Genomic DNA, 27,820 nt, shown 5'->3' on the forward strand with positions numbered 1-27,820 from the left:
ACAATACAATTTCTGCGCAGAGCAAATACAGACCTCAAAAATCACCAGAAGCGGGATCAGGTTCCAAGAAGAAAGCATCAACGGGTATACCTGGTAACACGCTCCGTTTGCTTTTTGTCATTATTTGGTAAACAGAGAAATCCGTGGTTAATTTAATATGAAAATAATGGCCTTACAAGTTATGTGAAAGACCTATTACTTCTATCAAATCATAGCAATGTAATTATGTGCGAAATTGTAGAGCATAAGATGTGTAAATATCCGATACAATAGATGTAGAGCATAAGATGTGTAACTATCCGATACAATAGAAAAGAGAAAGATTATTTCTCTCAATTGCACGAAGTTACCATTCTTTAAATGTCACTGGCATCAGTAAGTCGTAACTTTTATTTAGAGGTTAGAAAGATTCATATTTGGATAATCAGGAAGACACTGTCGTGACTGTTATAGAATATATACAAGCGTATATCAAATAAAGAGTTTCACGTACATACAATTCTGAGTGTGCATGATGTCCATTAATTACAAAATATATTTTAGAATAATTTCCTGTTTTCTAATGAAAGGAAATTGTAATCTACATGTCGAATACATTTTCATTCAGATGTAGAATCGGCATAATGAACATACTCCGATCTTGCTCGATAATTCTAGTCCTGAAAGTAATATTGAGTGTTGGCGACGAAAAGGGGTGTAGAACTGAACATCATAAGTAAGTTTTTTTTCTATTGGCCTTTCACGTGTAACTGGTAAAATCATGTTAAGAACATTGGTATTTTAACAAAAATATATCATAATTTATGTTGTTTGTTTAACGTCTCTTCGAAAATTTTTCACTCATATAGAACGCTATCACTTGCCGATAGAGGACTGTGAATTTAGACCTGTACTCGGCACTTACGGCCTTTGAGCAGTGAGAGATCTTTTTCATGCTAGCACCTACTCAGTTTATACGATCTCATCCGAAGGACCGGTCTCCACGTTTCGCAGTGGGATATTTGAATCTGCAGCATAAGGATCAACCCCTTACTCCGCGACTCCAGAGGAAACGCTCCAACAACTGCGCCACGCGGAACAAATTATGTTGTAATCAGCAAAAATAATCCAATTACTTTAAAGTAATCTTTTGCAAATCTGATTTTTTCCATCCTGACAAGACTTATTTATCGAAGCATAGTTTCAATTTTTTCCTTATTTTTCTGATAGTTTTGTTATTGAAAATGTCTATTAACAGAAAAAAACCCTTTCATTTTTCAGTCAGACTCTTTTCTGTTGTTCTGGGTACAAAAAGATTAACAAAACATGTACTGGTAAGTAACAAAACTTGGTTGAGGAACTAATCTTAGTACTATTCATGTAAAATTCAATTTCAGTCATTTAAACAGGTCATTCATTTATACTGTATAAGCAGAACTTTTAGCGAGGATTTAATTTTGGCATTATTAGCGGGAGTTTTGATATCGCTGAAATTAAATGATGCTTACAATTCATTCTGAATCAATGGTTTTAGCTATTTTTCTGGATATTATAAAATCGCTAAAAATTACTTTTCGCTAAAAATACTTTCGAATTTTGATGGATAAATTGATAAATTTGAGTCTCGCTAAAAATTCCACTTAAAGGGTTCTCTGACCCACATAAGCACTTTCATCATATCTAAAGTTACATGATAAGTCAAAATCATGTGTTTCTTTTAAAATTTGTGTATTATAAAGCGAAAGATTTATGAAAAATATGAGTATAGCAAACTTTTGACAAACTCGACTTCACTGTAAAGCAAGGAGGAAGTGCCTGAAAAACAAAGGCCGTACCTACTGTATCGTGATTAGCGTTCATGTCAAGGTCTTGTGACTTTAAGCGTAAAACTTATAAACAATATTGACTTGGAGATTGCAAAGGTGAAGAATATGTTCTAATAAACGTTTTTGAAGACTGTATCAAAATCCTCGGTCTACCGAGATTCATTTCTTGGGACTCGAGACCATGGTAACTCTTCCAACTTTTCTGCGCACACGTACAATGAGGAGGAAGAAGTGACGCAATATTTAGTCATTGGATGGACATTTTTTTCCTCCATAGCCGTAGATTTTTAGGTTCTGAAACCTGCAATATTCTGAAACCTTATACATAAACTTTAAGGAATGGAACAAAATGTGAATGTGTCATGCAAAAATTCTAGTTTCAATCGTCAATTTTTAACTCTTTGCATCACCGTGTCGCTTTAAAATGTTGTCATATTTTCAAATATAATAATAAACAGTAAATTTTATCATTTCCAAAACAATTTTAACCAGATTGGATACATACTACTTAAAACATATGAAACAATTTTGCATAGTCTACGGATATTTACGATGTAAATTTCGTAAATAACTGTCAAGCACGCGAAGGATTTGTCGTTTTTTCCAGAGACTATCCAAGTGTCACGTATAATTTGATTTCGAACTTGCACAGCGCCGTTATATTATTAAGAGGAAGCAACGAAATATCATGAATAACGTTATTCCGAAGTGGCAGCCAAAACGTTAAATTTCAGTAGGCTTTGATTTGACAGTGTGTAAATCTACTAGTTGAACTCGAGGGATCCTATCAAGCAAAAAGTTATGGAAAAAATATCTTCTATAATTCCCTTTATGCTTTTAACATTACCTTCTCCCAAAGTGACCATGCTAAAATATACTTTGTTATAGAATGCGTTGGATTCTACGGAAAAGATTGTACTATAGAGTGTCCGACTGGGTTTTATGGGAAATTGTGCAAACAAAAATGTATGTGTACAGAAACAGAAACCTGCAATCTGTTTGTGGGATGTGTGGACATTAATATAAAATGTAAATGGAATAGTAAGTGAACATTTAACACATTAATCTCCACAACATTGTAAAAAAAAGGTTTATTCCTCTATTAAGTTGAAATTTAGCTTTCTCCAGTAGCCAGTGAAAACAGGAGCACGCCAGGAAATAAGGATATGAGTTAAGTGCACTGATATAGTTCAAATATTGAAGATGAAAATATGAAATAGTATTGCTAAACGGTTAAATGTTAAATAAGTCTTTGTAATATTATGTACACAATAATTATCCAAAAATTTTTGGCTTATTAACTATAGAAAAACTTTCATTAACAATTAGCATCAGTATGTGACAATAGATATTTCCCTTACTTCTGAGGAACTCAATTTACAGTTGATGGGCATCTTTTTTTCGAATTCCAAATTATGAGTGAAAAATACAAAATTCAAATAATTAATTTGTTCTAGAATGAACATAAGTGCAGGAGTCAGTATTCATTGTAAACAAGTATGAAATAGTTAAGAAAAATGACAATATGAGAGTTGAAAATACTGTTTGAAGATATCAATTATCATAAGAATTTGACATGTTAGCATCAAATGAGTCTTAACCATGTCTATACGAGATCTACGTAAAATACACCTTGTCATTCTAAAGTGTGTACCTAATATAATCTTTGTTATGTTCATAATCGGCCTTTAACTGTTCTTAAAGACGACGGAATATATTCGATTATCTGAAAATGTTATGTTCTTATCGCGGGACTGTACTGGCCTATCCATAAGTGATAGTCCCTTTTGAAGTTGTAACGGCTAGGTACTTTTTGAATTTAATGGATAATTTTCTTCTATGCTTTTCTCAAGTGGAGTCAATTCTCTTCCGTCCCACTTTTTCTTTCATTTCTTACTCCAGAATGTTCCTTACGGCAGTATGTCTTTATTGTTGATATTTTTAGGCAACAACGAGACAAACCCTATACAGGAATGTGATTTACTTGTCCATGCAGCCATGGGATTTGTTGTTCTGCAGATTTTTACCTTAATTTTCATTTCACTTTTATGTTTATACAGGTGAGTGGACAGATATAGTGTAAAACATTAAATAGTATTTCTTTGAAGCAAAATGAACTGCAATTTTCTTGGCGTGAATTTGTTTCTTGTACGTAAAAATGAAATTAGCTTTATAATTTCAGAAAAAAAAGTTTATAAACTAGTAAAAAACACTCGAACAAAAGTTACATATCAATTGTCTTGATTTCTTGTATTCTATTAGGCATTCCCTTAGTACAGAAATATTTCTTTATAAACATTGACGCGCATATTTTATTTTTCAGAAACGTTAAAGTTTCATTCTAAAATATCATTATATCACATTCTCACAACAAAATAAAATTCTCAAAAAATACAGCTCATATTGCTTTAAGCAAAAGATGAATAGAAATGCTATTTAGGTAGAATTACATATATTTAACATGATAAAGTTATCTTTAGATATCGAAGACTCAGCAAGTATGAGATCCAAAATATTATGGACAAGTCGACAGATTCACCTAATCAGTTTCAGGAATTGCAATTGATTCGTTCTGAAGAACTTGAAGAAAATATAGATTTTCTTCCAGAAAGTATGAAAGAGAACACTAATCATAAGGTACACGGAAAACAAACACATGACTACAGTCGGGTGTACTTTCCTAAATTCAAAATCGTTGATACACCAGCCGACGAATACAGCAAAACTATTATAAGCAGACAACAGGTTGATGAACATAAAAGGAAAATTGTATATTCTAAAGATCAAGACAAAGTCAATATGCAAAGTACGATTTTCTTCTACAGAACAACCTAATTTAAGAGAACCAAGACCTTATAGTCTTGCAAGAATGACTTGGAATCTCTAAGGTTGATTTTAATCTTTAAATAATTGTTGAGTTATAATAAAATATAAAGAAGGTTTTGTTTAGAAATATACTTCTCTATCATTTGATTATTTCAGTTAAGGAACATTACAAGAACGAAATGTATAGACGAACAGTGATCATTATCAAAGTCTATTTAAGGAATTTGCAACATAGTTTGAACTTTATTGGCTTTTTCCCTGGAGTTGAAGAGTTCCAATACTTGAAGTACCTGTGTGCTACTCTTTAATGTCTATATATGGTGCTTTACACTTCTTCTAAAACAAATTTGAATGAAAAAAACATTAAGGATATATGTTTAGTAATTTTTGTATATTTTTCTTTGAATTACGTATAGAAGAATTTTCATCAATTGAAATCTATTCAAAACCTCGGTAATGCATGCTGATTTTTTGTCTATGAACATCTGATGGTACTATAATTTTGAATTAAGAATATCTTGAAAAATTATCAGTAGGTAAGGTACGTTGCGTATGTCCTTAAACAATACATATTATGAGCAGAGCCAACATGGACCCATCGTGCTTCAAGGTGTTTGCTTCTTGTATAATTTAGAACGTTTTGTCAAGAAATATTTTAACAATAATAAATAAAATTCAAGTATCTTAATCATATTTTTTAGAAGAGTGGTAGAAGAGTTTAAAATATTAAAGAACAAATTTTGCAACGTCTTGAAAACTTTTTAATGCAACAATAGATTTATCCATTTTTCTTAATACAACCAATATTTGTATTTAAGTCTATTTCTGGCAAATTCTTTATTAGGAACTAATAAGCTGAGACTCATTTTAGCTTTAACAAGGAATGAATAAATCATAGTATTGATTTCAAACTTGATTAAAATATTTCAAAAGAGGATAATATGTTTTCCCGGTCGGAATGGGTACAAAGAGTGGAATGGAGTACAGTTCCTTAAATGTTTGATAATAAACATCGATTAACATTCATGTTCCACTCATGTAATTCAGAAATGGTCCCTTAATTAACAAATTAATTTTCACATGTATGAAGCATATAATTGGTATACCCATAGAAAAATAATAAAATAATAAGAAATTTTGAACATAGATCACTTAAAAAAAACAATACAAATGTTTTGTGTTTCCTGAGAAAAAGTAAATGTATATTTAAATTGGCATAAACACCCTTTTAAGATAATAACCTATCTCACAATTCAAATCTGATTCCGCATTAATTTGAAAGACAGAAAATACACAATATAAATTAAATTGCTTATACTTTAGATGACTTTTTAAAGAATCATTCTTCTGACTGAAATAAACGTTTCATTGTTTCCTGCTTTTTTTCTCACATTTTTGACACCCATTCCCACCTCTGGAGTTTCCAGATGAGTGGCGTGGAGTCAGAGATGAGCTGTCAAGGTGGGAAAAAAGGTCAGACACAGGCCGGAGCCGGAGCCCTCAATCAGATTGGAATGTTTTTACTTTGTTTACTGTTAGGTGGGCCACACCAAAAATGCGTTGCCATCATGGTTTTTTAAGTACAGGATGGAAGCATTTTTTCCGATTTTTGATACGATAAAAACTTCCGACTCTTGTGCTGTACGTCTCCACATACATGTATAGGTAGTTTAAAGGTGCTTAGACACAGATTTAAACTTGATATTTTCTCAAATTTTCTGTATAATATCACGACTTATACAAGGCAATAGAATTCACACGAAAATATAATCAAAAACTTATTTTATCTGAAAATTTTTGGATCTACGAATTCCTGGGCGCTTTTGATTAACACATCTTTGCACGTACACAAATTTTAACTTTATCCTTAATATTTAAGAAAAGAAGCACTTTTGTTAAGTATTAATGAAAAAATATTACATCTATAATCCAGAAAATTCAGAGTAGAAATGTTCGAAAGCAAAACGAACTCACCAGTATTGTCAGTCCGTGCTCTGTGATGTGTACAGAGTTTAACAAATTGAACACACCCGTGAAACGTAAACTGTTTTTGTAAGGAGGGCACGAGCTCTGTTATTGTTAATGTTTACGATTCACCGGGTGTGTTCAATTGTTAAACTCTGCACACACCACGAAGCACGGAATTAAATATACTGTGAGTGGGTTTTGCTTTCGAACATTTCTACTCTGAATTTTCTGGGTTATAGTTTTAATATTTTTCATTAATACACAACAAAATTGCCACTTTTCTTAAGTATTAAGAATAAAATTAAAATATGTGAAAGCGCAAGGATATGTCAATCCAACGCGTCCATAAATTTGAAGTTTTATAACTTCGATATGAAATAAGATTTTTATTATATTTTAGTATGAAATGCTATAGCAACATATAAGTCATGAAATCATACAGAAAATATGAGAAAATATTAATTTCAAATCTGTGTCCAAGCACTTTTAATGACGCGTCCTGGTTAACACCGTTCACAAACAAATACTACTCGTTGAACGTTTGTTAACTTAGACCTAACGGTTATTTTATTGTTTAATAAGGGCATATTTTCATAAGTTGTTCATTGACAAGTTTTCCTTTCAAATAATAAAAAGTAACACGGTATTAGTCTTACATGAGGGTCTTACATGAGGGTTGTCCATAAAGTTCGTGGACAGATGCTATAATTAAATAAATTATTACCCCACTGGTACTGTATTATATCAATATAGACTACAACTTAGCAAATGTGTAAAATTTAAAACAATGCACACAATTTTATGATCTTCATAGGTGTAAATACTTTGTTTATGAAAGCCGCACGGCCCAGTCTGACGTAAAGCTATTTTCATGATAACGTCAAAAATTTGGATTTTGAATTTTTTCATATATTCATGGACATACACAATATTTTTAATCTTATGCCACACAGACAAGTGTGTGCAATAATATTCATTTATAGACTATAATTGATTTCATTTTCAATTTTCAATTATTTACGAGCGTCATCAGTATAAACACTTTATATTCAAAGGCTGTGCAGTCCAGTCCGATGTTGCGCTAGATCTATAACAACGTCGTGAATAGGGATATCATATTATCGCCAGATAATACTGGTTTTCCACTTCTTGGAGTGTCTCCAAAATTGTTCACACCGTTGAATAATCATTTATACCAATTTCAAATCAAACTAAATATATTCCAAATCTTGCAAGTTCTTTGATTAAATATTTTCTCTGACTTCCATTCAACCATATTAAAATAATTTTATGATTGGACGCTGTTCCGTTGGCTAAGAATGGCCTACGTCGCTTTTTCTGGCAACTTTTGAAACATAGTTTTGCAGTTTTTAGCTCACTCGAACCGAAGGTTTAAGTAAGCTTTTCTCACAATTTTGTCCGTTGTCTGTCGTCGTCTGTTGTCGTCGTTGTAAACTTCACATTTTCATATTCTTCTCCAGAACCACTGAGCCAATTTCAACGAAACTTGGCAAAGATATCCTTGGGTAAGGTGTATTCAAGTTTGTTCAAACGAAGGGCCACACCTTCTTCAAATGGGAGATAATTAAGAAAGAGTAAAAATTGGGTTGGGTAATTTAAATCCCAGTCACTTTTCCAAAAACGACCAATGGCCTGAGGCAAAAATACGATTCTTCGGACGACAGTCGGCAGTTCATTAGACGTTATCTTGCCCGATTTTTACCTCTTCTTTCATCAACCGACCAATTTTGTGTCTCTCGGGCCATGCATGTTATAATTTTTTTCTGCGTCAGTGGCCGACCCCGTCAATTGAAATAGTCCGTTGACCAACCTTCGATAATCGTCTGACTATCGCGGCAGACAGTTTGTTAAGTCGGTCGTTGGTCGGTCGACATTTGGGAATTGGTTTTCGTAAATGTTGACCGACTGTGAAAATAAAACCGCGGCTGAGCGAGCGATGATCGGGGGACTGTTGGCCATGCCTCGGCCGATCCTTGACTGTTGGAAGTCCATTGGGCACTAATTGTGCTCCTTTATTTATATTCCCAAGAAGAAAATTTGTTAAAAAAAAGTTTACATGAGAAGAAAACACCACTTCCTGTGGCCTTTAACTCGACATTCAGATATATCGACGACATTTTATCAATTAACAATAATTACTTCCATTCATATGTCGACTCGCTATATCCAAGTGAATTTAAATAAAAGACACCACAGAATCTGCCACATCTGTTTCATATTTGGACATTTACTGACTTTAGACGATAAGGGCCAACTAAAAACAAAATTGTATGACAAACGAGATGACTTCAACTTTTCCATTGTCAACATTCTTTATTTATTTAGTAATGTTCCACTCTCACCTGCATATCGTGTTTACGTCTCCCAGCTTATTCGATGCTCAGGTGCATGTTTTAAGTACGATCATGGATTAAACAGAGGCAGCCTACTGATAGATAAGATGATGTTGTAGGGATTTCAACGATCTTGTTTTAAAGTCAGCATTTCATAAATTCTATGGTTATGACCTTGTAAATAAATAATACCTTTCATTGGGTCGTATTTTGGTTGGCGTGTTTAAAGCAATATGAGCTGCATTTATGAGAATTTTATTTTGCTGATAAAATGTGTTATTATGATTAATTTGTATGTAATTAAACCTTTTTGATCAATTAGACAGAAAAAAAGTATCAAATTGTTTCAGAATAAAGGAATATATTATATAGTATTGTATAAGAAATCATTATTTTACAGGACGTCAATAATATAATTTTGCTTCAATCAAAGCTTATAAATAGTCCTTCCATCGAAAATATGAACAACAGAAATTCACAAACATTCTTTTTTTCTGTCATTGAAATAGTAAATTACAATTTGCAACAAAAATTTCTGTCATCAAAGTTGCAGCTCACATTGCTTTAATACCAATTGTTAGATCTTTTTTGATACCAAATTTGACTTGAGAATGTCCCGTCTACCTAATCAATACAAAGGTCTCATGTTGGGTGTGATCGGTAAACAGGGGATGTTTACTCCTTCTAGGCACCTGATCCCACCTTTTGAATTTCAGGGGTTCGTGTTTGATGTTCACAGATTTGTTTTATTATATTTTTGACATGAATTATATTATTGATCGTTATGTTCACTTTTTCATGATTAATCTGTAGTGTTCTGTTTTCTCGAAAACAAGAAATATCACATGACATGTATATATATACATATTAGATTAAAAAGTTATGGTTCATTGATGCACTGATAAGAGAGATAAATGTTTATGGGATTATATTAATGTCTATTATTCCTTTGTAAGTTTGACAAATTGAAATGTACATATTTTAAAATATAAGCTATACTGCCATAGAGATTTTCAGTGATAATTATCCATAGACACATGGCCGTAGGAACCGGGGGCACGGGCTGCCCCCAATTATTTTGCCGATACATGTATATAGATTACTATAGAAAACAAAGATGCTATATGCTTGTGCCCCCTCAATAAAAACGTCTGATGTGATGGCCTTTTTTTTGCTGGTCAAGAAATTTTTGTAGTTGATAGTGCCCCTCAACTGAAAAATGTATGGCTGTGCCCCCCTTCCCCAAACTGAAAATGTTTTCTACGGGCCTCAGACATATAGAGGATATGGAATTTTCAGAAAAACATATTTTTGCCTTGCGGTCGCACATGCTTACAATTGCAATTGATCTACCCGAATACACTAGATGTCAAGTATGGGTAAAACACAAAGTCCGGAGTCAATTGAGATTAGAAGCTACATTCTTACTCGCTGAACCCTTGGTTTAGAATAAAGTGAAATATTTTAAGAAAATTATTCGGATATATGTTGGGTCTGTTATTTCAAACAAGGGAGTACAGATTGGTTATCAAATTAAAAAGTGCAGAGTACGTGTTTCCGATGACAAACATTCTGCAAAACCGCCAAGTGTACATGTAGTCACCAAAAGTAATGTTTCCAAAACCCTTGATATTCTTTAAAAAGATGCATGACCTACTATCAAAGAAATAGCAAGAAGTGTTGGAATTTCAAAAGGTAGTGATTTTAACATTTTAAGATTCAAATCAAAGTACCGAAACGAAAAAAAATTCAGGTCGAAATCAAGGTCGATTCCGTATGTTTTTACCAAATACAGGAGCGGATCCAGGAATTTTTTTTCGGGGGGGGGGGCACCCCAGTCAAAAAAAATTCAAACCTAAAAATTCTTGACAGGCAAAATACCCCCCCCCCCCTAAATTTCTTTCCCTACCCAGAGTAGTAACTCTGCAAATTCCAGGGGGGATGGGGGTCCGGAACCCCCCCCCCCCACCCCCTCTAGATCCGCGCATGAAATAGCAGAAAAGAGACCGTTTACATATGTGCCAAAAACTATTGAAGATATTTCAGATATGGAAAATAGGAAACCCGAGTCAGATCGTTTACAGGTTATAAAACGTGGGTTCACATTTTCCAGCCTAAAAGAAACGTAAAAATCAGGTCTGGATTGCAAAGAGAATGAAGATATACATTCATTCATGAATATTCATACATTTTACAACAAAAGACGGCCAAATACTGACTTGAGAGGCATTAAACTTCTGCATGGCAATGCTCCTGTCCATTAAGCAAAAATCATACAGGACTATCTACGGCGTCAAAAATTCCTTTAACTGCAATGTTCTGCATATTCCCCTTATCTTTCTCCATGTGACTTTTTCCTACTTCCAAAACTAAAAGAAGTACTCCCTTGAAGGAAATTTCTATCGTGTAAAGCGCTGGGCTTACTATTTTTTCAGTATTTGAGGAGTGTACCACAATTTATTTATTTACTTGATTAAACGACTTCAGCTCTATATTAAATATCAGGGAGATTCTTTTGAAGGAATGCAATAAATAATTTAATTTTTCATTTTGTGACTGTTGCTGTAATATAGATTGGAACAAAAAATTGAATGCCCCTCAAACAGTTTTGAACGATTACAAAACATTACAAAATACATGAATATATTTTAGTTATGTAGTTTGAAGATTAAAAGAAAACAAATAATAAAAAAAATCCCTTCGTGGATAGCATTAGTTCATGTATAGTTCTAAATACTGCAACATTCTAGTTGCTATTCAGATAAGTGTCTCCATTTAAAATAAGCTCTAAAGAAAAAAGCATTAGTAATTACAAATTAATAGAAGTTTGTTTAGGTGCCTTTGTATACAATATTTTAGACACAATAAAGAGTAAAATGTTTCAGAACTACTTCCACACATATAATAACTAACATTCACCCTTAAATTACTTTTATCACTTTTAACATCATACCAATGTAATTATTATGTGCAGCCTTTGCATGAAACATTAAATATATAAAGTATCTGATACCTGCAATCTGAAAGAATTCCATTCATGGCATAACTTACTCATCCTTAAATTAAATTTATCGTATCACTTTTAACACCATATTATTGTTCTTATGTGCAAAGTTTGTACGAAGCATCAGATATTTAAATTATCTGATACCTGCAATTAAAAAGAATTGAATAATAGTATTTTTTTTCTCAACTGCATCAGGCTATCACTTTTCAAGTATCACTGGCACCAGTAAGTTGTAAAACAAGTCAATCTAATTGAAAAGAGTAACATTATTTTTCTGAATTGCATTCAAGTACCATTTTTCAAATGTCACTGGCACCAGTAAGTCATATTTACAGTTTATTTAGGGATTAGAAAGATTAATATCCTGGATAATCAGAAAGACACTTTGGTGACTGTTACAGGATATGTACAAACTTACATCACATAAAGCACTTCACGTTCATACAATTCAGAGTTTTTCTGAGCTGTATAAATTACAAATATATATTTCAGAATATCTTCCTGTTTTTTTTAAAATAAGGAAAATGTAATCAAAATATCGAATACATTTACATTCAGATGTAGAATCAACATAATGGACATACTCCTATCTTGCTCGATAACTCTAGTCCTAAATGTGGGATTGGGTGTTGGTAACGACAAGGGATGTGGAACTGGACATCTAAAGTAAGTTGTCTTTTTATTTCCGAGATTTATTCGTCTATGTAGTGTGTATAGGAGCATTCTTCCTGTTCTTACACATAAATACGGGATATAAATCATGTTATAAGAACGGTGCAATTTTAAATTAAAATGTACCATACTTTTTTGCACACAATTGTAAAACTTCCTTACCAAAGCATCGTTTAAACTTTTCATTATATTGAATTGCTGATAGTTTTCTATTCTTTGCATATCATTAATAAATGCTTTTATTTTTCAGTCCGTCTGTAAATTGTTGTTCCGGTTACATAAAAATTGAAAATACATGTACAGGTGAGTAGTAAGAAATGTTTTTCCTTACTTTGTGTAGAATTTTACTTAAAACGTTGTAAGCGGATATTTCTCCTTTTTACGTTTCATGTTCTCTAGCTTACCATGCCATTATTTACTTAATTTGTAACAGAATGTATTGGGTTCTACGGAAAAGATTGTTCTACAAAGTGTCCATCTGGATTTTATGGAAAATTATGTAAAGAAGAATGTAGGTGTAACGAAACAGAAACTTGCGATCCGTACGCAGGATGTGTTACCAATAATGTCAAATGTACATGGAATGGTAAGTAAACAATCAACACAATGATCACTATTAGAGGTCAATTGAAAACTAGCTAATTCAGGGAAAAAGAAAAGGTTGGAATAACTAAAATAAAATGCAGATTTAGATAGAAAAGGCGACCTTGGCTTTTCACTTTTTACCTAAAAATAAACAGGGGTATTTTTGAATTTAAAAAAGAATATGACCTTACGTTTCATTGCAAAAACTTTCAGAGAACTAGTTATCTGAAAACTATTTATTTGATATATGGATTTCTGACCTTGGTTTCTGATCAATTGAACTAAATCAGTAGGAGTCTTACCTTTTTTTTAAAATCATATCTATTAAAGGCTTGGGTTTCATTGCAAAATCTCAAAGAAAATTAAAGTTATCCGCACCCCCCCCCCCCCCCCAAAAAAAAATTATGTTATGCAAGATATGGATTTTTGACCCTGACCTTTTTGACCATAAAATCAATGAGCATTTAATTTTTGTCATTTGGAGTTATGATGTGAAAGAAAATAAAGTTATCATCAGTAATCTATTTTTTGCAATGTTTGGATTCGACCTTTTGCTTAAAGTCAATAGAGTTTTCTTTAAGTCACTGGAAGTTATTATAGCTCAAAGACAACTAGAGTTATCATCTCAATTCTTTTTTTTTTTTTTGCATATACGTATATATGTATTTTTTTTTACTTTTGACTTTAAATCTTTTGACCTCAAAATCAGTAAGTATTTTTTAAGGCAAAATGGAGGTATGATATTATTTTAATTGCAGAAGCTCAAACGCCTTTTTGGATATCGTCCGGAAATGACAGAATGTATGAATTTCTGACCATTCATCATTTGATCAAGATCAATAGGGGTCTTCTTAAGGCCATAGGTAGTTGTTATAAAAATAATTATTACAAAAGCTGCAAGGATTTTAGATACATCGTCCGGAAACAAAAGTATAACACACAGAATGAGAGAGAAAGAGAGAAGGATGGCCAGACCCAAATTAATATCCCCCACTTAAAGTGAACGCGGGGGACAAATATACAGTCAATAGACAAAAGTATTCGTCATTTTGATTGGCGTTGCGTGAATCGCGATGCATATCTCTACTATTTTTTACTCGCTCTATTTATAGAACAAACGAAATAGAATTAAATTTTCAATAAAGAGACTAGAGAATTTACGTCACGATTTTTTGACGCCATTCAGTCATTTGTGTGTCTGTAAACACTGAAAAACATCGTTTGAAAACTTGGGGCGAAAATCGGAAGAGTTAAGCACCGAGGTAAAATAAATGATTACAAAATCTGCAAATCATAACCCGTATAAATCAGAACTGGCGAGGATGCTTGATATACATAGGTCGATAATTGTGAGTATTTTGGATAGACTGGGTAATGTCGAAAACTTGCCGAGATCTGGCCGTCGCCTTTTTTTTTACAACTCGTGACAAGATGAAGCTGAGTCGTCTCGCTAAAGCAAACAGAAGGGATACTTTTACTGATTTGACATTTTTCATGAGAGTCAGATGGTTATCGAAACAGATAACCGTGTATATGTATGGATCATGGCCGTAGGAACCGGGGGGGGGGGCACGGGGGGGCCGTGCCCCCCCAATAATTTTGCCGATATATAGAATACTATAGAAAACATAGCTACTACATGCTTGTGCCCCCTCATTAATAACGTCTGATGACCTTTTTTTTTTTTTTTTTTTTTTTTTTTTTTTTTTTTTTTTTTGCTTGTCAAGGAATTTTGGAGTCGATAGTGTCCCCTCAACTGAAAATGTATGATTGTGCCCCCTCAAAGTGAAATTGCTTCCTACGGGCCTGTGGATAAAGGACGATGAAGCTAACAGCCCCATTTGGTTTGTCCCCCATCGAAAAGGAGAATATCACTAATGATCTGGTGATGCATGTGTTTTGTTGGCATGGGAACTGTTGTACCTGTCGAAGGTAATATAAATGTACTTAAATACTTGGAAATAGTTGATAATAATTTTTGGCCAGTAATTGCAAGACATTTTCCGAACAAAGACTATGTTTACCAAGACGATAATGCCCCTGTATGAGGGTTGTCCGGTAAAATCGTGGACAAAGCGTTTTTCTCGAAAAATTTCAGAAAATGTTTATTCATCATATTTAAGTGAAGCTTAATTTTTTTTTTATAAAATATAGACAAAAATAAAGATTTTATTATGCTTGAATGTACACAGGGTACGGTCCTACGAAGCACGATTAAAAAACGAGGGTTTCATTAGCGAATACACGAGTATTATTTCAAAATAAAAGTGTTAAATAGATAAGGTTGGGGTAAAAATTATCCTATTTTCAATCCACTATCTATTATTTCGTCTTTTGTAAAATACAAGGCATTTGCTTAATTTTTGGCAGTTTCCCGAGCATTTGAAATGGGAAAGTGGTAATCGCAACATACAAAAAATGGCTACGTTTGGTGACGTTACGGCGCACCGGAGAGCAGTTCAGTTTGATTTAGATGTAGTAATGACACCTTAAGAAACTTTAAATGACAACAGAAGGAAAAAAAATATAAAAATATCACTAGATCTTTAGTATACGAGTGAAATGGGAGTTTTCTAAACGGAAGTTTTTTGATCGGATCCCCGGGTAGAACAAAACATACGGACAGAAAGCTACTGGCAATATTAAAAGGCGCTGACACTGTAGACCGTCGATATAAGATAGCCTATTTAGTTGAATGATAGTGAGAGTATTGTCCATAACTAATTAATGAATCTTCAGAAGGTCCTATGTGTGTGCGCGATTGGTTCCTCGGCTGTTTATGGAGGAATAAAGGGAAAATCAAGTATGTGCAGCAAGAAAATCCCCGGATTTAAGTGAGGCTTATCCAACTTTTGTTTAGCAAAGAAGAAACGTGACGCTGCTTTAGATACTTTGATGTTATCACCCGTGCGCCGTAAGGCGATACCACACATAACATTAAGTCTCATATTTTGTTTATTTGAGCAGATATCTATTTGAAATTTGCTATGTATGTTGATGAAAAATGTACTAAAAAGTAGTGAAAGATTTAGAACGCAGTGATGAATATTTTTCAATCTACACAACTTGTCCACGATTTTACCGGACAACCCTCGTACATAGGGCCCTCATAGTGAAGAACTACAAAACCGAAAATAATATTAACTGCACAGATTGGCCAGCTCAATATCCAGAATTAAATGTTATTGAAAACATTTGGTTAAAGATCAAAAGAGAGCTCAAAGGGATGTCCGCAACTATTGAAAGTCGCGATCAGCTGTTTGAGGCAATTAGACAAGTGTGGGAAAATATCCTCGTGGAATATGTTCGCAGCCTCTACGCATCCATTTCAGACCGGATTAAAAAAGTAATCCGTATGAAGGGAAATCTGACCAAATATTAGGTAAGTGTCTTTAATTTTAAGTATACAAATCTCCGATTAAAACTCCCGTTGTGAACGTAAACAACGCGATGCCATTTTGAAAATGACGAATACTTTTGTCCATTGACTTTAGGTTAACATGTTAATTATTCATATTGATGATATGAAGAGAAAACTTTTACTTTGAGCTTTTCAGATAAAACTAGATATAAAAACAAAACAAGATAATGTCAAAATGTCAGAAATGTGATATATATTCCAGTGAAGAGAAATATGAATATGTTGTTTAAATAAGCTACAGTTTTTTCTATAACGTGAAATTAAGTATTTCATAACAAATGCACATAATTTGACTGAGAAGATTATAAACTATAAACAATGTTCGAATTAAATAGAAAATATATTTTATAATGCTTAAAAATGAAACGTATTACCTGAGGATGCTTCGATACAATGACCTTGTCTGCAAATGCAATCTATCATTAAGTCAAATGCTGACTGACTTTTTTCATTCTAATTGTTAGGCCATTATTTACACATTGAATTGTCGACGGATTTTTTTTTCTATTTCCCGATCATGACAAGCACACGGAGGATGTGACCGGTTGGAAGGGGATTGTCCTTCCTCTATGGCACCTGATCCCACCTCTGATGTCTTAGAGGTCCATGTTTGCTCTGCTCCTATTTTGTAATGTTTAATGGACTTTTGAGCTCGAATACTGTTCGTTATCTCCACATATTTCATCAATAAGAAAATAATCATGTCTCTGTTGTTATTGAGAAGAGGATTTTGAAAGCTTTTTTTTTCCTATCCCGGGGATATGCAAACTTTAATCTCTACAGGAAGATGCTTCCATATGAAAATGACTGGCTTTGATGGTCTTAAAAAGGGTTTTTTTCCCCAATATTGTTCATATGTTGTCCTATGTGAAACTACCTACCCCGGGGTACATTATTTAAAGAAGCTTGAATCTACACTACCTTAGTATGGATGCTTCCATATAAATATGAATACCGTATTTACTCGCCTATAAGTCGGTTGTGCTTTTTGAGATTATTTTGGAGGGATTTGACATTGACCCGCCTATAAGTCGGTACTACTTTTTGCCACAATCGGTGGATAATTTCAAATCAATGCTCTAATGTTTTAACCTGTGTTTCAAATAATATTTTGAGAAATGCCGACATTGAATCTTCTTTTCTTCACTTATAAACATATCAATACTCTAATGTATTTACATGTGTTCAAATAATATGTTGGGATATGACATTGGTAATTCATATTTTATTTTTCAACAAACCAAACCACTACCATTTTCTTTCTATACTGTTTTGTTTAAGAGTTGAATCCCTTTTCTTGTATATTTTATACACCGTTTCTTTGGCATGGTGATGAACAATGGTACGAGTCTAGCAACATTTCGATGATATTTAATTACGAGGTGCTCAATGTCCAAGCCATATCTATTGTTCTTTGATTTATAAACGCTATATTTGGTCTATCATTGACAATTATTGTCTCTAACATTACAGGTATCCCTTATCTGACATCGTGTTTATTTAGTGGAACGCGCCCCGAAAAAAATTGTACCACACAAGGGAAACATTTTCATAGACAATCGACTTTTAATAGAGTCAAGAATAATATACTGAATTATATATTATTATAACAATATTAAATCCGCTGTCAAAAATATTACGAACGGTACATTAATGCTGAACGTATTATATGGGTTTGCAATTCAATGTTGCCAATAAACGATAGATTTACAGTAAGTAACAAGTTAATTAAAGGAATATTTTTTAATAATTAATGAAATAAATAATATACACTTTAGAGGAAAATAAAATTATCAAAATATGTACATACTTGTACTTTATGCTTAATCTTAGAATACATTTATAATAGAATATGTCCGGACATTTGTCAACGATAATCGTTGAATTGTGAAAAAATACAGTACATTTTAGATGACTCGCCTATAAGTCAGACATAGAGTTTTGGACCAAAATTGAACTCCAAAAAAAAAAAAACCCGACTTATAGCCGAGGTTATACCTTAATCATGCCTTGGTGGTCTTTGAGAGGATGTTGAAAGAATTTTATATATATATTCCTATGTAAAAAAGATCGCCCATTGCTGCCCCACCCTACCCTCAGGAGTCATGATTTGAACAAATTGTTTTTTTTTACGTAAAGTTCTTATTTACTATGATTAACTACAATACATTGGTGTTTTAAAGGTCTTCAAATAAGGGGCTAAATATGTCCCCAGCCATAGTAATTAACGATGTATTTTATGTTCCATCTCCTCCTTTAACTAAAATATCATAAATACATTCTGAAAAAAAAAATAATATAAAGTATGCACGCATCATTGTCGCTAGACAAAATATAAAATTTTTATAATTTATTGCAAGTGAGAGAAATTGTACTTAACAAGCAGTGTAAGAAAAGATCCTTAGACATGCATGAGAATCAAAATATTTATATCTTTTTTTTTTTATTATTTTTTTAAAACCTAAGTTATATGTGTTCCTAAAAAAATACGTACACCGAAATAATAAATAATGTTTGTTCCGCCATCAAGTTGAAATTACGCTTTCTGATCTGAATTAATTGTAGCCAGTGGCCCAAATAACAGACTGGAAAGCAATGATGTGAGTACGAGTCAAGGTAAGTGCATTGATTTCATTTTCTAAATATAGGAAATAGTGCTACATTAACTCGTACTTTTTATGTGTTTTAGTAACATTTATTCACATTATTTACACAATTAATACTTGTTTGATCTATTAATACGTATAATACAACTTGTTAACATAAATTTTATTTATTTTAACCGCTTTTGCGGGTTATGCATTAATGCACGTTAATTCCCATACTAACAAACAAAGAAAGGCATTTTATTGTTTACATTTATATCTATACAGATAATCAACTAAAGTAAGATTAAGTAGATAAAATATTTTATTATTGGTATGTACGTCATTGTACGTTTCATTGATGGAAGAGCTACTGCTCAAGAAACCTGTACAGGTGATATATTTAGTGGTCTTTACTGACTGATAAACGACAATGGTTTTCATAAGAATAAAGGAGAAAAACTTCAGAGGATGTAAAAATTATAATAATATTTCTTAAGATGGCAACCACCCAGAGTAATAATTGAATATAATCTAAAGATGAAGATGGAGATGGAGATTTTGAATTATTTGGTAGGAAATGGATTTTTATATGTCAGTTTTGAATACATGTATTTTAAAATATTATACATATATATCAAAAAATATTTTATCATTCACAACAATCAAAATAAATTTGAATTACCATATCTATACTGGATTCCAAAGCTCGATAAAAATCCTTACAAACAAAGATACAGGGCGGATTCTAGATGTTGATTCTTAAAAATTCCAGGGATTTTTAAGCCCCTTACTTATGCAGCAATATACCTTAATCACCTGCGGGGTTTTTATCTCTCAGTTCATTCGATACGCAAGAGCATGTTCTACTTATGAACAATTTCTAAAACAAGGTAAGTTATTGACAAACAAGTTGACGAAACAAGAATATCAACAGTCTTTTAAAAGTCATCATTTTGCAAGTCCTATGGTCGATACAATGACCTTGTCAGCAAATACAATCTATCATTAAGTCAAGTGCTAACTGACTTTCGACACGATATATTCCAGTGAGCTTGAAATAAAAGATACCACAGAGTTTGACACATCTGTTTCATATTTGGATGTTTTACTAGAAAAGACGTTAATGGTAACCTTACAACTAAGCTTTATGATAAACGTTATGACTATTGCTGAAGAAAAGAATGAGTTTGGACTCATATTTCCTCATGATTTACATAACTTTGTATTAGATAAGATACATCATATGCATAAAACTCAAGGATATCCAACCTTGCACTCTGCTTTATCCAAAATAAAAAGGATATAACATTTAAAAGCATCTATCAAAATAGGAAACTTAGATCATTTTTCTAGACTGTACCTTTTCTGTATCACTGTAAATTATATATTGAAATCTTAAATGGTATTGAGTCTAGCATGATATGAATTTCTTAATAATTATATTAAATCGTATATAGTCTACTAACCCATTTCCCAAAGACAACGTTAATATTAAGTCTTCCCATATAACTTCATTGAAAGATGAGGTATTTCTCAAATAAAAGCTCGTAATATTACATTTGAAATTCCCTTGGTAGAAACTCAAGGCTGCATGTTCGATTCGTTTACGCAAAATACCCATGTTATCGAAAAGGTCCAACAAAAAAGTATAATTAAGGAATTTTTATATTTCAGGATACACATACTGGGATATAACGGAAAAATCCGTCGACAATTCAGTGTGTTAATAATGACCTAAAAAGTAGTATAATAAACGTCAGTCAGCATTTGACTGAATGATAGATTGTATTTGTTGACAGGGGTCATTGTATCGACCATAGAACTAACGAAATGCTGACTTTAAACGAGACCGATGATATTCTTGTTTCATCAACGTGTTTGTCAATAACTTACCTCGTTTTAGAAACTGGTCGTAGAGCATACTCTTGCGTATCAAATGAACTGAGAGATATAAACCCCGTATGCAGGTGATAAAGGTATATTGCTGCATAAGTAAGGGAAGTTGACGGTTGTTAAGTTAAAGTCATCCCGTTTATCATAAAGCTTTGTTGCTAGATAACCATTCACATCTTTTTCTAGTAAAATATCCAAATATGAAACAGATATGTCAGACTTTGTGGTATATCTTAGTTCAAGCTCACCGGGATATATCGTATCGACATAAGAATCGAAATAACCATTGTTCATTGACAATACGTCGACGATATATCTATAAATGTCGAGTTGAAGGCCACAGCAAGTGTTTTCTTCTCTCGTTTAAGATTTTGGAGAAATTCTGCTTCATATGAATACAAACATAGGTCTGTTAATAACGGGGAGGGCAATTGGTACCCGTGGGAATTCCAATAGATTGTTGATAGACCTGGTCTCCAAAAAACCCACATAAATATTGTCAATCAGAAACTCAAGCATCTTCTTAATATCAATTCCAGAGTACTTGTGTTTACAATAAAAATGTTATTTTTAACAAAATAGAAAATAATTAAGTAGTTCTGGAATATACGCAAGACTGACTGTGACTTCTTATTGCTTAGAAAGTAACAGATTAATATTTCAGAAAGGTGGCATTGCGAGAATACTATTTGAAAAAATAAAATATGAAAAAGTTAAGTAATAGGTATAAGCGTTCAATGTCTATTTTATAACCCATATTACCATCTAGAGACGATAGAATATACTAGTCAATTCTCTGGAAATGCTATCGTTTTGTATTTGCTGGCCTATCCGTGAGGAGTAGTCCTTTGAAGACGCCACAGCTGTTGTTTGAATGTTTGAACTACAGTACCTACATCATCACTTTTTGCATAATATATCAAAATACATAAACACCTAGGTTTTTCAAATTTAAAGTGTCTGCGAAGTCAAAGTACATTTTTTGATTCCTCGACACCAGAATATAGGCTCGGATTTGTGATTATGGATATTGCAAATCATAGGCTTTTTAAACCCCCACGTTTTACTGAGGAAAATGCAGCTAAAACAATCCGTTTTTTTCCTTAAACTTCAATATGCCAACACAGGAATTGACGCGGTTTATATAAGTAATATTCTTAATCACAAAGGGGTCCAGTCTTGTATTCCACCATATTTCAAGTTGAAGACTACACCTTGTATTTCCTACAAATATACATCGACTATTGCTTCCAAACTTTTTAATTACAAGAAAACTTTACAGGGCCTGGATATCGAATATCTGAAATAATCCTCCATCGTGTTCATGTTCTTCTTCACCCTATAACTATAGTCCTGCTGGACACGTTATTACTGGTGACATAAATATAGTTAATAATGAGGACCTTAGATCACTAATTTTAAAAGGTCCTAAATTTAGGGAACCTAGATCCTTCAACTGGCGTAAGAATTTCATAAATATTATGGATTCTGTAGAGGACTACGCCAGGCGATGGGCCAGACATGAAAAAGAAGACCTTGACACTTTGTCAGAATGGATTAAATGTATCAGATGTATGTTAAAATCACGCATATAAAGATTGAGGGGCAATATGAGAACCATTTATCCTTCTGTATTCAATAATCCAGAAGTGAAAAAAGAATTAGATAGATTACATGATCAATACGTACTGGTCCCTGCTGACAAAGCAGGTAACAACATTGTCTTTGTTTGTAAGGCTCATTATATTAAATGTATTTTAGAGGAACTTGGATTTAATTCTACAAGTGGTAATCCAACTTATACTCATATTTCCCTTTCTAAGGAAGAAATTCTTCAAAATCATATGTCAGTTTTGAATATTTTTAATATTCCAAACAACCAAAATGAATTTGAATTACCATATTTATATTGGAATCCGAAACTTCATAAAAATCCTTACAAACAAAGATACATAGCGGGTTCCAGTTAATGTTCAACCAAGCCTCTTTCTTTACTCCTCACTAAGATATTAACAGTAGTCAAGGAGAAACTTCAAGAGTACTGTACAACAATATATTTCAGAAGTGGTGTAAATCAGATGTGGATACTTAAAAAATTTCAAGGAACTTTTGGAAAATTTGAAATCACAAGATTTTACCAAAATCAACAGCTTTAAAACTTACGACTTTTCAACTTTATACACAACCATTCCCACGATAAATTGAAATCCAGGCTTTTTGATATCATTGACAGCTGCTTTTTCAATAAAAATGGAACTCGTAAATTTACTTACCTTGTCATTGGTCATTTGCAAAATTATTTTGTTAAAAAAAACATTCTGATTGTACACACAAGTACTCTGAAGTTGACATTAAGAAGATGCTTGAGTTTCTAATTGACAATATCTATGTGGTTTTTGGAGACCAGGTCTTCCAACAATCTATTGGAATTCCCATGGGTACCAATTGCGCCCCGTTCTTAGCAAACCCTTTTTTGTATTCATATGAAGCAGAACTTGTCCAAAATCTTGTACGTGAAAAGAAGAAAACACTTGCTGTGGCCTTCAACTCGACATTTAGATATATCGACGACGTATTGGCAATTAACAATGGCTATTTTCATTCTTATGTCGATACGATATATCATTGTGAGCTTGAGATAAAAGATACCACAGAGTCTGACACATCTGTTTCATATTTGGATATTTTACTTGAAAAAGACGTTAATGGTAATCTAACAACTAAGCTTTATGATAAACGTGATGACTTTAACTTTTCAATCGTCAACTTCCCTTACTTATGCAGCAATATACCCTTATCATTTGCATATGAGTTGTATATCTCTCAGTTGATCCGATACGCAAGAGCATGCTCTACGTATGGATAATTTCTAAAACTGGGTTAATTATTGACAAACACGTTCATGAAACAAGAATATCAGCTGTCTCGTTTAAAGTCATCATTTCGTAAGTTCTATGGTCGATACAATGACCTTGTCAGCAAATACAATTTATCATTGAGTCAAATGCTGACTGACGTTTTTCATACAATTGTTAGGCCATTATTTACACATTGAATTGTCGACGGAATTTTCCGTTATTTCCCGATCATGACAAGGAGCACACGGCAGGTGTGACCGGTCGACAGGGGATACTCACCCCTCCATGGCACCTGATCCCACCTCTTATGTTTGGAGGTCCGTGTTTGCTCTGCTCCTATTTTGTATTGTTTGATGGACTTTTGATCCTGAATACTGTTCGTTATCTTCATATATTTAACAAGTTCAATTTAAATGATGCATTTTTATTTATAAAAAAAATTATTCGAAAGTTTCACCTTTCTACGTGCCTTAATAAGCAAGTTATCCGCGGTCAAAGTTGCTTATTTTCGCACTTGCCGAAAACCAATCAACGGCACTTCCGCTTTTACTATAAATAGCAATTGGAGCCTGTGACGACACAACACTTCAGTTTCAAAATGGCCAGTGATAATTTAAGCGATAGAAGATCGTCAAGCTCCTCTGACATCGGACTGAATATGTCTTTTGACGTATCCTCTTTTTACGACACCGATGGGGAAGACATACAAGACATCGTTCCTTACCAGTTTGAGCCCAATGCTTCCGAATCGGACGAGCAGAACTCCTTGCTTGGGGGGAGCGATGAGGAACAGCAAAGACTAGGCAACACCGACTGGTATTTATTTATTTATGATAGAATTATTGCACTTGATATTGATAAATTTCTGTGACAAAGAATTTGAAAAAGTAAACATCGAAATTCTATCGAAATTCTGTTGTATCCCTATAACTATAGACTATCGGCACGATCAGTGTGGTAAAAAAGAAATACTGTATCTGACTTCACGAAACTTGGATGTTCTCTCCATATTGGCAGACAAAATGTTTTTTAATAAATTGTCCATGTTTTTTTTAAACCTTGTGTTTTATGTTTAGAAACAATCGTCCGTTTTCCCTCTTAATCCGAATTTTACTCCATTCCTCTGTTTATGTACAAGTCCTGCTAAGATATTTCAGACTGGTCAAATAACTGAAATGTAGGTGCCCTGGAGTTATCCCAGACATAAAAATACATTTTAACAGTGCAATTAAAAGATGAAATAAATATTAAAATAAAATTAAAAAAAAAATATATGTGTCACTTAATTCAGTCTGGGAGAGTCTGATTGCAAGAAAAAAAAAGGACAATGTATTTTCATACACATTAATAATTTTGTCTCTAGTATTATGTATGTTACTCTGTAAATAGGGCAAGTGAATAAATTCACCCCCCCCCCCAGTTTATTTTTAGCACAAATTCTTTTCCCACCTAATCGCACATAAATAATATGACTGCCTCCGCTGATTTCAAACTAAGAGGGAAAATGAATGATGACACCAAACTGTAGATGCTGTTTCTAGACTGAATTGCCATTATTTGTATCAATCAATTTTACTTAACAATTTAAAATCAACAAAAAAAAATTCTGAAATATCCGATTATTCTTTTAGGTGTACATGTGGTTTCTGTGTCCACATGCCTACACCAAGGGAGAGTGTTTGCTGCTGCGAGATTGACCGAGTCAACAGCAAAAAGGATTCCTATGACAAGAAGCTCTCCTGCATTACTGAACATCCAGGTTTTTCTTCTGTGTGCCTAGATGTGTATGTGCATACTTCCAGTACCGTGCACAGTATGGAGAGTTACAGACCAGCAGTGAGGAGTAAGATAGTGATTTTTCTACATTTATTTTTTACTTCAAACTGAAACATGCATAATCCATAATTTGAAATGACATAATAAATTTTCACTTCACACACTCAATGTTACAATGTGATGAAATTATCTGGTGTTCCTAGTAAAAACAAATATCTCTCTTTACAGAAGGAATAGATATACAGCGTATAGACAATTTGTGCGTTGGTGCTGGGGCTACCTTGGTAGGAATGTTAGAGTTCCCCTAACAGCATGTGCTGTCCAGAAGATAAGATCTTCCTTTCCATCAGAGGGTTACACAGGCTTTCTACACTAACACTGGTACGGTATGTGTAAAAAACATATTTATTTTGTGTGTCAATATATTCAACATAATACAATTCAGAAAAGAATGTATGCAATCTTGAAATTCATAAAAAGAAATAATTGTTTTAAGAAAAGGACGGGAAAACATCAGTCATAAAGTTCTGATATCCATTTATTAATAGGGTATTGACTCCTTTCGTTCATGAAATCCATATTTTTTAAAAGAAATACTCTTTGTGAGTTACAATATCTAATACAAAAAAATTTACATATTTGAAACTTCTTTAAAAAGTTTTATGTTCACTGTAAACTTTAAAAATAAAGAGGAAAGCATCAGCTACAAAAATAAATTTGCACCCAGGAACGGGACGTGGACCCTGCTTTCATGTTCCCATTTTAAATTAATTTTTACAGTGGGGAGGATATACACTCTCAGTTCTATGGATCTACAAAAATTCCATATATCATACCGGTAATACACATACATGAATATGACAGTTTACACTATAATATATATATATATATATATATATATATATATATATATATATATATATATATATATATATATATATATATATATATATATATATATATATATATATGCCATCGTTTAGTCTACTTCTAAAGTATAGTGTTTGATCGAGAATGTCAGTTTCTATAATGGCTTTACATCCAGCTCGGTCTTTCAAACAGTAGTTTCCTTCTTCGAAAAACGAGACCTAAAATGGCATACTGCCTCTTTTTTCTCAGGGTGCACAAATGCGCTGCAGAGAGGTGATGGCTTCAGTGATGGCAGACAGATAATGGGCTCCAGTGTTGTCTCAGTTGCTGACTTCAAGGTCTCTTTCATCAGTGTGGATGTATATCCTGGAATTTGAAAGACCAGAGACATTATGTGAAATAGTTCTCCAAATGTTCACTGTAATTTGCATTTTTACAATTTCACTGTATAGTACCATTAACTGTTATGTATGAATAAACAGTGATAGGCTCTGACTTTTTGTAATTGATATTTGAGGTGTCGAGATCAAGAGAAGAGTGATTTTGTAATATGTACCATATGTAGGCTCCACTGTTAACTTCCGTGTACTGTAGTCACCCTGTTTAAATTTTGGGAAGCTGACCTTGTATTGCAGATCACCATATCTGGTAACTGCATGAGCCCTAGATGAATTTTCATTGTAGCGGATAGCAGCAATCATCAGTCTGTAATGTAATACACATTTTTTATAGTAAATGATTGTACTTCTATGCAATTAGTACATAACCGAAATCTTACAATCAAACATAATAAAGATAAAAGGGGGAACAAGCATGGTAAGAAATAATACAGCTTTCTGTGAATGCTTACCTGCAATACATGCCATGGTATGAAAATGAAATCATCTTAGGGGCAAAATGGTTGATGGTGCTGTGAATTGCCTCAGTCTGGGAAGTCTGAAAGAGGGGGGAAAGCTTTGGGATGTCTTTCTGCATCTGTTTGGAGAGTATCAGATCTGATATTTTCTCACTGGCTTTTGATCCTATTGAATATAAAAGAAAGTTATTTTTACTACATAAACTAAGATTTCATTTGAGATTCAGCGAATAAGGCAAAGTAAGCACTACAAAGATCCTTGAAATATTGTGGTATTTATCAATAATAAGTTAGCATAGCAATGCAATTAACTCATTATTTTAGACATGAAGTTTAAAATA

The 27,820-nt window shown here is 33.1% G+C and overlaps 2 protein-coding genes, 1 long non-coding RNA gene and 1 pseudogene across 4 annotated transcripts; 3 read left to right on the forward strand and 1 right to left on the reverse strand.

The window, feature by feature from the left end:
* Window positions 1-2,698: 2,698 nt before the first annotated feature.
* On the forward strand, window positions 2,699-4,736 carry LOC133191466 (uncharacterized). Of its 2 annotated transcripts, XM_061327218.1 has the most exons (3): window positions 2,699-2,834; window positions 3,751-3,865; window positions 4,286-4,736. In XM_061327218.1, the coding sequence occupies exons 1-3, from the start codon at window positions 2,774-2,776 to the stop codon at window positions 4,638-4,640; spliced, it is 531 nt and encodes a 176-aa protein (XP_061183202.1). In that variant the 5' UTR covers window positions 2,699-2,773; the 3' UTR covers window positions 4,641-4,736. The 2 variants fall into 2 exon arrangements, with proteins under 2 accessions (XP_061183202.1, XP_061183201.1); XM_061327217.1 differs by lacking the exon at window positions 2,699-2,834 and having other exon boundaries at window positions 3,630-3,865.
* Window positions 4,737-12,549: 7,813 nt separating this feature from the next.
* Window positions 12,550-13,177, forward strand: LOC133191467 (uncharacterized). Its single transcript, XR_009721695.1, has 3 exons — window positions 12,550-12,626; window positions 12,883-12,935; window positions 13,066-13,177. It is a non-coding gene; the product is annotated as an uncharacterized LOC133191467 (long non-coding RNA).
* An 11,458-nt stretch (window positions 13,178-24,635) lies between these two features.
* LOC133191274 (uncharacterized) lies at window positions 24,636-26,129 on the forward strand (annotated as a pseudogene).
* Window positions 26,130-26,807: 678 nt separating this feature from the next.
* Window positions 26,808-27,324, reverse strand: LOC133191468 (uncharacterized). Its single transcript, XM_061327220.1, has 2 exons — window positions 27,180-27,324; window positions 26,808-26,989 (listed from the first exon to the last, which is right to left on the reverse strand). Exons 1-2 carry the CDS (start codon window positions 27,322-27,324, stop codon window positions 26,808-26,810), a joined length of 327 nt encoding a protein of 108 aa, XP_061183204.1.
* Window positions 27,325-27,820: the final 496 nt, after the last annotated feature.

The sequence above is a fragment of the Saccostrea echinata genome, unplaced genomic scaffold, assembly GCF_033153115.1.
Source record: "Saccostrea echinata isolate AGI-Se365-2 ecotype Australia unplaced genomic scaffold, CSIRO_AGI_Sech_v1 ptg000023l, whole genome shotgun sequence".
Lineage (NCBI taxonomy): Eukaryota > Metazoa > Mollusca > Bivalvia > Ostreida > Ostreidae > Saccostrea > Saccostrea echinata.

Excerpts from the sequence above, each read along its gene's own strand:
- LOC133191466 (XM_061327217.1), top strand. The coding sequence starts at position 3,645 with ATGCTTTTCTCAAGTGGAGTCAATTCTCTTCCGTCCCACTTTTTCTTT. Across the intron at positions 3,866-4,285 it reads TCACTTTTATGTTTATACAG|ATATCGAAGACTCAGCAAGT; the intron begins GTGAGTGGACAG and ends AGTTATCTTTAG.
- LOC133191468 (XM_061327220.1), bottom strand. The coding sequence starts at position 27,324 with ATGATTGCTGCTATCCGCTACAATGAAAATTCATCTAGGGCTCATGCA. Across the intron at positions 26,990-27,179 it reads AACAGTGGAGCCTACATATG|GATATACATCCACACTGATG; the intron begins GTACATATTACA and ends TTCAAATTCCAG.